Raw genomic sequence first — 14,010 nt, 5'->3', positions numbered from 1 at the left:
AATCAAACAATCTTCAAAATAAACAATACAATATAAAGACAATGAAAAATATAAATTTTACAAAACAAAAACAATTTTGACATTGAACCCCAAATAACTTTACAATCTTATTTTTTTAATCGTTGAAATGACCATTAGACGGGGGTCAGCAGTTTTCAAAATCACGATTTCTAAACAATTATTTGTACGTCTCATTTATTTATCAAAACATCTACGTCAACTACGAATCGTTTAGAAAAGAAAATCTTATACATTTGTACATGGTTAATTTAATTATAACACGGATACATGGATCGCCATCGGTGATATATTGAATTAACTTTTAGGTATTAACAAGGATTGCGTACTTATCATTAATTTTATTTTCATTTAAATAAAAACTGATATGTTTTGTACTTTAATTTAATTCAAATCTGTTGTAAACACAAGAGGCTTAATAACAATTTTACGTGGTATTATTCAACGTTTATATTAAATAAGACTTAGGTTTATGTTAAACCCGTGAAGACCCTCTGGACCATCTATTATATAAAAGATACCCAGTCTTCCGAATTCATTATAACGAAAAATCACTTTCAAAATGGAACTATTCAAGTTCCTTTTCTGTATTGTTTTTATTGCTGTCTGTGCAGCACTCTGTCCGGAATCGGATACAAATTTACTTAAATGGAGCGATCATGCTGGAACATGGAGCGGCTCGGTAAATATTATTATAATTTAGAATAAAATATTTTTTTTTGCATTTTACAATTAAACGAAAATTATAATAATTTTCCATTTTTTATTTTAGATTTATGAAAGTTTTTTCCCTTTGATTCAGTTCGGTATTGAACATAATCGGTAATTTTTGTAAATATATATATATGTATATGGATTGATCTGTCGTAGAGTTGTCACTTGTTTAGACGTACTTATCAAAATAATTATTTCTGTGTCGATCCTTTACGATAGGTATTTAGCTAACTCTGCAATCAATTCCATCTTCATGCCTAATATATCATGTACTGTGTTACAACTCTAGATTCTACTGACGAGGTAAGGTAACACTAGGTCACCGAAAGCTGAATTTTTAGTTCAGTCTAGGTGGCCGAGTGGTCTAGAGCGATGGACACAGTGCAGGCGGTGTTGTCTCGATATCCCAAATTGCATGAGTTCGAATCCCAGCGAGGGAAGAACAAAAAATTGCTTCTGCAGATTTAACATTGTTGTGCTGATATTTAGAGTAGTTATATATATATATATATACATATATAGACAACAATAGTGTATTGACTCTATAAGTATAGGCTTTGAAACAGGGGAAAATGCCAGCCGATCATTTTCTGCGTTTCGTGCCGAATCCTTATACATATATGTATATATATATATCCTTATTATGTCATGCCAATACACTTTTGTTGTCTTCATAGTTGCAATCTAAACAATTTTATACCCATTTTGTGCTATCATTTTGCTTTGAAAAATATTTCCAAAACTGCTTTTAACGGTTCACCCTAGAAAAGGCCTCCTACTTTGACGGAGTAAATTTGTAAGGTTTCAAAATATACATGCAGTTCATGCAGTCGTGTGAACGAGCGCGACAGATTTCAGTATAGAGGAGGGTCTGGATGGGGAAACCAGAATAGAGAATAATGGGCAAAAGGTACAGATTAAAAAAAAATAAAGAATAGAAAAAAAAAAATGGAATGGTAAAATATAAAGAAAAGAGAATAATAGACTAACAAATTAAAGAATAGAGAAAAATGGCCTAGACAATTAAAGAATACAGAAATGAAGGCCTTCCCACCCAGACCCTCAATCAGAAATGAATATAAAAAATTATACAACTTTATCAAATTATAAGAACAAGAACACACATGTTTGTATAACTTTTGTAGGATAAAATTGGAGAAATGAGTTTATGTCGACCGACTCGCGGAAGTGTGTACATTTCATTACGATACGGTCATTGAAGCGTATATCACAAACATATATAGTCTACGCATTTTGACTGCTCAAATAGAACGATTGCAGTATAAATATGTGTTTAGGTTATAAGCAATCGAACGTACATGATTTTTTTTATAGTAAAATGGTATGAGTTGGATAACTTTTTCATACAAACTTGATCCATAATCTTGGGTAGTTAACCTAAACCAGTCCAATCAGCAATCCTCGGGTGAATCCACTACACTCGTTCGTATAGATTGGAGGGACTGAATCGGCTGAGTTGTGACGAATTCAACTCAATCATGCTTAATGTTATGTTCCAGTTGCATACAATTTCAAAAGTCGAAATATATTATTTTTTCATCGTAGTCACATATTAAAAGTTTTTGATATGGTATTTATTTATTTACCGACAACGATATAGAATGGAGATACGTTCCGTTTTTTACATTTAGTCTTTGTGATTTTGTCTTATATTTTATTAGCATTTGTTTAAAAAAAATGTTTTCTTAAATTACCAATGTAGAACTTTCGTAGTGCGCTTGTTTTTCATTGTTTTTGAAAGAAAATACGCACCTTTACTGCCGATATAATTTTGATTTTGTTTAAGGTTTATGACCCCTTCTGTAGGCCTGTGTATTACGAAATTTTCAAAGTGCTGCAATATCAAAACAGTAAAAATACAGAATAAAAGTGATGTGCCATTTTGTACATATACCAAAGGGAAACGTTGTTCAAAGCAATACTGTTAAATATTTCATTTGGTGGCAAATGAAGCCAAGATTTTTTGTGTGCAAAAATCCCACAGACTTTATTATAGAGATTTACGTTATAAAATTGTAAACATATTTACTCAATTGTTTGTCCATGACGTGCTAGCGTGTAATGTCTACAAAAAGTCTTAAACAACCTTTACAATCCAAAAAACCTCGTGCTGGGTCATTAATGTCGAGCGCACACTAGAAGGTGTACTTGAATACTTAAATTGAGAATGGAAATGGGGAATGTGTCAAAGAGACAACAACCCGACCATAGAACAGACAACAGCAGAAGGTCACTAACAGGTCTTCAATGTCCATTTTTATACTTGTTTTAACCAATATATTTATCTAGTATATACTCGTTTTAAGGAAATAATTGCTAGCACTGCATGCAATAGTTCTCTATCTATTAAGCACCGAATTGTCAAATATATGAGTTCAAGGGGTGAGGCTGCGGGTGTTTTTTTAATAAAATTTCCATATGTTTAGCATTGAAACAATTAACAAAAGGGTACATTATCCTTAACTTCATCGTTTGATTAATAGCCCAAAATTGTTTAAATCTATCAAAATTACAGTTTCTTTAAGCTATATATATTTATATATATATATCAACAGACATTAACTTTATGGGTTGGTCAAAAGTTCATAAATAATGCGTACTGTAAATTCAGAAATTTTTGCGATGTTTTTTTTTTATTATTGCGAAAATTGCAACGGAATAGGTTTTTTATTGCATGATAATTTGTATGCAACATTTTACTGAAAATAATTATATTTTTGTCCATTCTTCAAAAATCGCAACAACGATTGCACACAATAAATTCTGAATTTACAGTAATAACCATGAAAATACGAATACGAAGCTGTTTTACAGTTAATCTTAGTTACGATTGGAAAAAGATGACAATGGTCCTGGTGTAAAATGAATTGAGGGCAATTTGGTACAACCTCTTTTCCTACAAATTCTTTTAAATATGTAAGGGATTACACGAGTTGAGTCGCTTAGTGCGGATTATTAAAAACATTATAAATTTGCCGATTTATTCATTTTCACTGATAACATATTCGAAAGTAAAATTTGTGTTATATTGGATTTGTTTATAAAAACAAACATGTTTATTCTGCCTACCTAACTATATAATCAAAAGAATTTAAAAATTACGTAATTCTATATGTATATACGTATATCATATAAATTAAAATTGAGAATGGAAATGGGGAATGTGTTAAAGAGACAACAACCCGACCAAAGAGCAGAAAACAGCCGAAGGCCACCAATGGGTCTTCAACACAGCGAGAAAATCCCGCACCCGGAGGCGGGCTTCAGCTGGCCCCTAAACAACAATGTGCACTAGTTCAGTGAAAATGGACATCATACTAAACTCCAAAACATATAAATGAACTAAAATTAAAAATCATACAAGACTAACAAAGGCCAGAGGCTCCTGACTTGGGAAATTGAATTAGTTTATATTTTTGTTTATGTTTTGTGATTTTCAAATTTCCGAATAATCATTCTAGGAATAACTAAGTTTACGTTTTAAACTAATGTATAGTATAGTTCTTCATTGCCATATTACCAAACGCCTAGGTGATCTCATGATTGCGTGCGCGCCATGATTGCTGGAGGTCGTTGATTCGATCCTCGGCCTGGTCGCACCGAAGACTTGATATTGGTATTTGCTGCTTCTCCCTAAAGCACACTCTACATTAAGGAGTTAGAGCTAAGACTGGTCGGCTCTTAGTCAGAATAGTGCTCCTTCTGTCTGTGTACCGTGTAAACTACCACGTCGAAAAATTTGACTCGTCGTGTTGGTCTAGTACAAATAAAGTGGAAAAGAAAGAACAATTTTATAGATATTGTATATATCTTATTTGATTAAAAAACAGGTACATAAATTGCCCTTTGAAAATACGATAACATTTTTACAGTGAAAATCTGGTATCTAAACATTTGTTTTCCTTTCGATAAATATTTGATAATGACATTAAATTTCATTTTTGTCATTTTGAAGTGGTTTAATTAAACACTAATGTGATATTATTCGACACTTACGTTTAAAATTCAAACGATTTAAATCTTGTGTTACCCTTTTGACCGTCAGCTATTAGAGATGTCTATAGAGATGACCAATTCAATAGCACAACTACTTATGTTCTTTAATTTGTTCGTGTAATTTAAATAGCCGTGTTAAAATATATTTAAAAGGCCATATTCAGCAAATATTTCTTGAAGTATTTTTTATCCAGAATTCACGGTTTAAATGTTCGTTCATTTTGTCTAGGAAAAACAATCAGTTCTAAGTTATATACAAAGCGTTTAAAAATAACACTGGATGTTCATTTTCTGATTACAATTCAGCACGTGCAGGTTTATTCTTCCGCCACTCTCCAGTTAAAAGAAATAGCTTGACCGTTCAAGTTTCCATGATCTTTAATTGTTTGACTCACATTTTAGTACATTTTTGATATTTCTAATAATCTTACTCCTGATTGAGAGATATATACATGATGGTCTTGATGTGTGTTCTTCATTTCTGTATTCTTTAAATCATTAGGTCATGTTTACCATTATTCATATTTTTTACCCATTATTCTCTATTCCATATATTTTAGGCCCATTTTTCCCCATTCCATATTTTTTTTGGGCCCATTTTTCTGGGTCATCCATGACTCATTAACCTCTTTTCTATAAACCTCATTCATATCATATATTTATTTTTTACTGTAGCCTCCAGCTGAAAATGACAACCTGACAATCACACAACCAATACTACTAGACGAACAGCCACCAACATTATACTCCATAGTCATCACAGCTACTGGTAAATTAGTTTGGGACCCAAACACTGTGGTCCACCTGAAGATACATTGGGTCCAAGTTGACGGAGGGTTACATATCGGAGCAGAGGATTGTCCATTTCAGACAAACACTCACATCACGTTTCTAGGTAAGCAAATAATGGGTTGGGTTGGGTTGGGTTGGGTTAAGGGGGGGGGGGGGGGGGGTCTTCACGTCGCTTCACGTACACATTAATATACACGAAAAGCGAGGCTCGTCGAGCTTTTCTCCTGTTTCGTAGCGAGTACAAATACATTTTATATTTTCCGACAATGTACATATATTGTTCTTATCCTGCAATTTACACCCGACACTTGAAACTTTAGTTGTCAAAATCCAAATCATTGTTTCTAATTTTTCAAAGAAATCGATATTGTTTAAACGCGGACCGCGAAGAAGACCCCAAAATGAACAGTTACGCAAAAATAAAAGTCCACATTACCGCTTGCTCAACATGGGAGCGGGTAACAGGAGACTTTATTTGTACAAGTACAAATAAACCAAAAAAATATTTGTGTACCTGTCATTTGTACAATAGTTGGCTTATTGCAGGATGAAATAGTATATGTAGGCTGAAAAAGAGTATTTCAGTCACTACACAAGCAGTTCCAAGATGTAGGTTCTCTCCCATGCAACATACTGGTATATGAATCACCCTTGTTGTTAGAGCCAAACAGACAAAGGACAGCGAACCAGTATATCCCAAGATAAAGAGCAGTGTTATTATTGCTATTTTTCATTTTGAAAACAATTGAAAGCACTTCGACGATGACTTAACGACCTCTTACTCCAAAGAGAACGACCAAGAACCATCTAAATTAGCTCTCTTAAATATTCACCTTTAACCGATAAATAAACCTTTTAGCCAAAATAATAAGTTTCATCATGTTTTATAACGGCTAAAAGGTTTTATTTACCTGCTAGAAGTATAATGATTGAAATGTTAAAAAGACCGTTATATTCTTTAAATTACCTTAAATTACCTTTTTTAAGGATGAATTATAAACATATCCTTTTAAGAAGTTGTCTTTGATGTTAATGATGACATGGGTGTGTATTTATGAGAGTATATAATGTACTTTAATTAAACTTATATTTGATATTTTATGTACGCTTTACTTTATTTTATGGACCCCCAGGAAGATAAATGTTGGTTATTGAGTTCGTTCTATTGAAATAAATGGTATTTATCTACTTAGTATATTTGTTTTGGCCTTGGTGGCTGGATGGTTTAAGTACTTCATCTAATGTATCACTAGCCTGTCAACACTGAGGTTGTGAGAACCCCGCATGTGACAGGTGCGTTCGACTCCTATCTTAATTAACTAGGTTTGCCAGTTTTCCTACCAAAGGTCGGTGGTTCTCTCCGGGCAATCGGGCACTAATAAAAACTTGTTGCCGCGATATAGCCATTAGTGCTGAAAGTGGCATAAAACACCAACAATCAATTAATCATTTAATGAACATTGAAAAGCTGATTTTTGTATTGTAATGAAATTTTTTGGAGAGTGTCTTTATAAAAAAGTAAAGAATTAAAATGTCAAAAATCTTTTGAGAATGTACCGTGACTGTAGACTACAATTGTAAGTTCCTTTTCTGATTACTTGATAACCAAGTTCATCTTAAAGTCAGCCAACTATTGTTCAAATAAAAAGGACACAAACAATTTGTTTGCTTTATTTGCACTTGCACAAATTAAGGATGTACTTAGGTCAGGTTTAGGAATTTTCATCAGATGTTCAGACTCCTTGTTTTTTTTCTACGATACAGGGTAAAATATTTTCCCCCATAACACCATATTTCTTTTCATATAGCTAAAAAAAATAGAAATATTTTGAGAACAATTTGACAAAAGTCAAGGCTAACTATTCATTATTTAAGAAATGGATGCCTGTAATATATTTTGATTGCTCATTTTTAAAAGTTGACTTTTTGTAGATGGCGACGTTTCCGTAGATTTTACTTTTTCCAGTGAATACTTCATCTGTTGATATATTATATACTCTGAACGTTTTGTGTATATTTAAACATATTTAGCTATGTTGAAAGTCGTGCATAATATCAAATCATTAAAATACCAATTGTTTAGTCTTCAAGAAAGATTTCCGCTGCTTTTTTACTAATTTGGTGCAATTTGGGTACTTTGACGCTATATTGTATATATTTACTTCAAACTTTATAACCGTATTATAATTTAAGAGCTCTCGTCCTCATATGCATTTGATATTTGCAACTGAACGCTGAACCAATCATATTATCATCATCTATACAATATCTCTACCTGTAAAATCGCCCATAACAGGATTGATTGAGTGTTGCGTATTCCAAATATAAACAAGTTGCTTTCTTTTAAAAAAGAAATGCAATACGTGAACAGTAAAAGCTGTTTTTATTGAAATTTGAGATATGTTCATTGTTATCTGAACAATGGCTTGATTTTGATCATTGTTAAAAGCTTTATGCCTGCTCTGCAAGGTTTTTGTTATGCTTAGGGTAGTAAGTATTGACATTTTTAAGTTGTGTGCTTCGTGCTCTTAAAGTTTGAGATGACAAACCTCTTTTGTTAAAAACAAATACTTTTTAAAACCCTTTCCACACTTTGGGGATATCGCTGAATTTTTTCTGAATGATCAAAAATATTCGTTTCAGAATAATTGTTAAACGCTAGTCACTTTTTATTTTGATGTCATATATTTTAATTTGGTGGTCATGAAAAATGGCCTGCAAATATTATTGTAAAAAGTAAAATCACAAAAATACTGAACTCTGAGGAAAATTCAAAAGGAAAGTCCCTAATCAAATGGCAAAATCAAATGATAAAACATATAAAACGAATGGATAACAACTGTCATATTCCTGACTTGGTACAGGCATTTTCAAATGTAGAAAATGGTGGATTGAACCTGGTTCTCACTTGTATGACAGTCGCATCATATTTCATTATATTTACAACGATGCGTGAACAAAACAGACATAATAGGTAACATTGTCAAAATATGGGTACAGCAGTCATCACTGTGTCACAATTTCAAAACAAACAAACATTTAACAAAGAAGCACAAAAAGCATCTATCAAATATAACAACCACATTCATTGCATACTTATATATGTATTTTAAATCAACCCATAAGGGATTGAAATATTTGAAAATAAGAAAATATAACTAATTTGAATTGCACTGTATCCTCTTCACCTTCATGACCAAAACCAATTCACAAAGAAAGCTATTAATAGCCCAGGCAAAACAGTTTACACCTAGTACTTGAAAATAAACAAACAAAAATGATAACCAAAAAAAAACCTAACATGGTCAAGCATGAAAATACCACTGAATAACCATCTCCTAAATATTAGTTTGATTAAGGGCCACATTTATGAAGTGTTGTAAGGTGTTCCTGTTTTATCTGAACACGACTTTTTCATTAATTTTTAAAGGGTGTCTTTTAAGTGCTAATGTAACACTACTGTCTTAAGGTTAGCATGTAAAAACATTTAAACCAGCTGCATTTACATGCACCTGTCCTAAGTCAGAATCATGTTGTTTAGTGGTTGTAGTCGTTTTGGTGCAGTTCATATGTGCTTAACGTTTCTCGTTTTGTTTTTAAATTAGACTGTTGGTTTTCCTGTCTAAATTGATTTACAATGGTCATTTTAGGGCCCTTAATAGCTTGCTGTTCGATGTGAGCCAATGCTTTGCGTTGAAGGCTGTATTGTAACCTATAATTGCTTACTTTGACTACACTGTGTCTTGTTGGATAGTTGTCTCATTGGTATTCCTATCACATTTTTTTATTCATAAATATATTTCCTCCAACACCTGTCCTAAGTCAGAAGCATGTTGTTCAGCGGTTGTAGTTTTTTGGTGTAGTTCATAGGTGCTTTTCGTTTCTCGTTTTGTATTTAAATTCGACTGTTGGTTTTTCCTGTCTAAATTGTTTTACAATGGTCATTTTAGGGCCCTTAATGGCTTGCTGTTCGATGTGAGCCAATGCTTTGCGTTGAAGGCTGTATTGTAACCTATTATTGCTTACTTTGACTACACTGTGTCTTGATGGAGAGTTGTCTCATTGGTATTCCTACCACATTTTCTTATTTATAAAGATATTCCCAATGACATTTGACAAGTCCATTAGAATATACTCTAAATACTGAAATTAAACTGTTTTTGCCTTGGAGGAATCTCTTTTATTGAACATTCTATCCTTTTGATCTCTTGCTTGAATCGTTTTGTACTGGTCATTTGGGGACCCTTTGTAGCCTACTGATCAGTGACAGCCAAGGCTTGCATTGAAAGTAATATTGTAACCTATAATTGCTTATTGTATCTACATTGTGTCTTGATGGGGGGTTGTGTCATTGGCACTCATACTACATCTTCTGATTTTTATATGGAGGCAGTTTTGAATGAAAAAAGATAATGATTTCCAATATTGAAAATGTTTTTTTTTTCAATTTAGTTGTTTTTTATCAATTTAGTTGATACTAAAGAAACTAATTCTTCAATTATATGTCATATATGTTTCTTGCTGCTTCTTTGTTTAAGTCAGAGTAATGATAAATGTAAAAAAAAAAAAACAAAGCAATTTAATACCAATAATATTTATTTTAAACAAACATGGCAAGTTATTTTAGAGAAAATACGAAAGCTGATGCACTATAAAGTATTAAAGTTTCATATAACATTTTAAATTTCGAAATCTCATATGAATCATTCAGACACATGTCAATTATGCAAAGAAATTACCTAAACAATTTTAGATTTTGAAACTTGAACTTAATTGGGGAAAAGTGTCTAAATAAGAAATTGGCTTAAAGATTGAATTTAAACTGGTTAAGAAATTCATTTTCTCTGACAGATAAACTATATATTAAGCAATGAATTCTTGTTCTAATAATCTAAATCTCTGGTATTCATGGTATTACTATAATGTGCTTATAAAGTACAAAATATTTACACTTGTGATAAAAAGTATGTTTTAAGCAATAATGATCTAAAAATATATTGCCAAAAAGAATGGAAGTTTTCAAGCGCCTTAAAATGTTTATCAAATCTAGGCTTTAGATATAAATATGTACAAAACCATATAGTAATTTTTCAATAATAATTATGAGTTGAAAAACATTTTGATATCTGACATTTATTGTATAGAGATTAATATGTTGGTAAGATGGAGATTAATAATTTTATGTCCAGTTAGAAAAATTACAGCTATAAAAATATTTTATAAGATAGAGCGGGATTCTGTTAAAGAAGTTCCAATCAAAGTTTAGAAAGAAAACACTCATTAATAAATGAAAAAACAAAGAAGTTTATAAAAATATATCTATACATATATACACAAGTCTATAAAATAATTACTATGATCAAGTACAACCAAAATACATTCATCCGAAGCATACATCTTAAAATCACATATTCATAATTTAAAATTTAAACAAACATGCATTCTTTCTTAGCAAACATTATAAAACCACATATTTATTATTTATAATTTAAACACACAGAAATTCTTCCCAAGCATACATCTTAAAACCACATATTTACTATTTAGACTTTAATGATTTTTATTTACATGTAAACCCAAATTTATATATAAGAAAACCAATGCAAATTGATTAAAATCTTCATACAAGGGAAAAAAAACTTAATAAAGTTATAAGTTGTTGAGTAAACAAGTATAGTTTTTCTTTAACATGTCTAATTTGTACAATAACCGATTTGTTTTTGCAACGCAACATCTACATCACAAAAGTAACACTTACAACCAAAACACCGTAGCTGTTATATAAGACATCATAGAAAGTTTCGTTTACACAATTATGAAAACAGTTGACCAGGTTAATTAGTTAGATAACGCGTTTACAACGGTACATTGTCAGAGCTCTGCTGCATTTTGATCCAAATCAGTGTATATAAAGTGCGAATCCAGTTAGTTCATTTTCACTGTCGTATGCGAGTATGTCTATTGTAGAATAAAGGATGATGGGAAAAACTGCGTTTGTTTACTTTTTGAAAATAAAAAATAATTGATTTGAATGTATGTTTTAACACTATTTCATTAGAATATAACTTTTTAATGTATGATAACAGAATTAAAGTCCAAAAAAGTGTAATTAAAGCAGCTAAATCCATAATATTGATTACTGAATGCGATTCATTTTAACTATAAATGCGATCATTTCTGATGTGGAATTTTTGGAGGTGCGATGAATTTTCATTGTTGTTTTATATGATAATTCGACATGCAACAACTAAAAAATAGTCTTTTAATGACTTTAATATTGATTATATTTTCAATTTAAAATGCAAGCTAGTCGTAGATATTTACTTGAATATACACGGGTATAACCAACGTATGGTTGATTCCGGACGTTGTGTATTGTGTACCGTTCGTCGATTTTTTTCTGTACGTTCGTTGCGTGTTTTCGTCATAGTTCTGTGTCGTTCGTTAGTAAAACATCGAGAACATAATTAGCTGTTTCTATTGAAATACCTATCTTTTATTTTTTGTTAGCAAGCATTTGCAACTACTAAAACTATTTGACATTTCTTACATTTCATATTGAAGATTAAAACAACCTGAATTTTGTATTGGTTTGACGTGATCTTACTTGAGCTAGAGAAGCTCACTTATCGGGAGCGCCTGATTGCAATTCAGTTTCTTATAAATCCAGTATTTTTGGTCTTGAGGTCAAAGGCCAAGCTCACACGAAGGTCAGGTGATATGCGTCACATCGCCGTAAGGTGATACACGTTCATATCATGCATATTCAAGTTTTTTTGGTGAGTTTGCTATTAGTGTGTCATGGATCCGAAAGTATTCTGGAGTAGAACATCTATGAATATAACGTATTTTTATGGCGAGTTTTCCTTGAAAAGTTTTAGTTCGCGCTTAAAAAAGCTTTCAAAATTCGTCCCGCCGTACCATACATATTTTTACCATATTGATAGGCTTTTGCACAACGAACAGTACAAGAATGTACAACGAACGGTGAATGAATCGTACAGTGCCAACATTCTGAGGTCAGTTTTTCAAGTAAATGTCTGCAAATAAAATAAAACAACGGGTTTCTCATTCGCATTATGTATTTTAAACAGCAACAAATCACAAAATACACGGTCGCATTTAGTGTAAGAGCCAACCAACTATGTTCTATTTGTAGTTTAATCAAGTTTGAGTTACACAGAGTGTTTGTTTCGCGATGTTTACAAGCAATTCACAGATCTGTCTATATCAAATAGTCACAGGGTGTTCATGTAATATAAATAATATACAATGCTGTCAGGAGCAGTAAACTTTTTTTTTATTAACATTGAATACTTAACTGAACAGTACGTCAATTAGTCTTTTGTGAAAATATTAGGACGGTCTATCTACCAACATCGCTTCGCGATGCAGGGATTAACGTCCGGAATCAACTATACGGCGGTTATACCCCGTTATATATAACTATTTAAACACGTTACAATAAATTGTATTCAATATATCCGTGTATTCTTACAATTACGTATTTGCTTATTTGTAACAACGATTTATACATAAATTACGGTTGCTCGAACTTTCTTTACTGTATATAATGTACTCAGACTTTGTAAAACGTCACCAGTATCTGAGCAGTTAGTTGATGAACGAGGGGTATGTCAAAGAACGTCTCATCCTTTTTCTAAAAAAGTTCATCGGAAGGTACCAAGACCTTGTTGATAAATATTCCGTATCAACTTCACAAATAACACACGATGTACTTGAAGTATAGATTATGGGTACTAACGTTGTGTATCATCTGAATAACGTGTTATAGTATTCTTTTAATTGTTTTTAAGAATATTACTTTTACTGTTTAGTCTATTTTTGATGATATCCATTTGACGTGGCTCGGTACTTATACATCCCGGCATTGTGTTATTGTGCTATGGCAAATTTTTGTATTCTTATAACACAATGTTGACTGTTGTACCGCTATTTTGACATTTTTACCTATTATGTCAGTTTGTTTTGTTCACACATCGTTGTCATTATAATGGAATTATATGCGACTGTCATACAAGTGAGAGGTTTAGCTAGCTATTAAACCAGGTTTAATCCACCATTTTCTACATAAGAAGATGCCTGTACCAAGTCAGGAATATGACAGTTGTTATCCATTCGTTTGATGTGTTTGAGCTTTTGATTTTGCCATTTGATTAGGGACTTTCCGTTTTGAATTTTCCTCGGAGTTCGGAATTTTTGTGATTTTACTTTTCATGCATACACAATGGCATGGGAAATATCAATTATCCAATCATCTAAGCTTCAAATGTAAGGCAATTGTTTGTGCGAGATGAAAACGTTACCACTCACTCAATCGTTAAATGAAGATCGTTTTGTGAACGCTCTTTGTTATCTAAGTTGCATCCATTAGAGCTTTTTCCTAATGCTTGTAGTTTAAAGGTTTGGTTGGCTTGCTTACTTTTTTTGTATAAATGTTTGCCCAGT

General features: G+C 32.0%; 1 protein-coding gene across 1 annotated transcript in view; it reads left to right on the top strand.

Moving 5' to 3' along the window:
• The first annotated feature begins 576 nt into the window (after window positions 1-576).
• LOC127719150 (cell migration-inducing and hyaluronan-binding protein-like) overlaps window positions 577-14,010 on the top strand; it is a 49,188-nt gene continuing 35,754 nt past the window's right edge. The window contains exons 1-2 of the mRNA XM_052225173.1: window positions 577-700; window positions 5,425-5,644. Of these exons, the coding sequence (XP_052081133.1) occupies window positions 581-700; window positions 5,425-5,644 (340 nt within the window). The 5' untranslated portion in view covers window positions 577-580. The remainder of the gene's footprint in view (window positions 701-5,424; window positions 5,645-14,010) is intronic.

The sequence above is a fragment of the Mytilus californianus genome, unplaced genomic scaffold (assembly GCF_021869535.1).
Source record: "Mytilus californianus isolate M0D057914Y unplaced genomic scaffold, xbMytCali1.0.p SCAF_10, whole genome shotgun sequence".
Classification (NCBI taxonomy): Eukaryota; Metazoa; Mollusca; class Bivalvia; order Mytilida; family Mytilidae; genus Mytilus; species Mytilus californianus.
The sequence above is the reverse complement of the archived record's forward strand: the minus strand, read 5'-3'. Positions and strand labels throughout refer to the sequence as shown.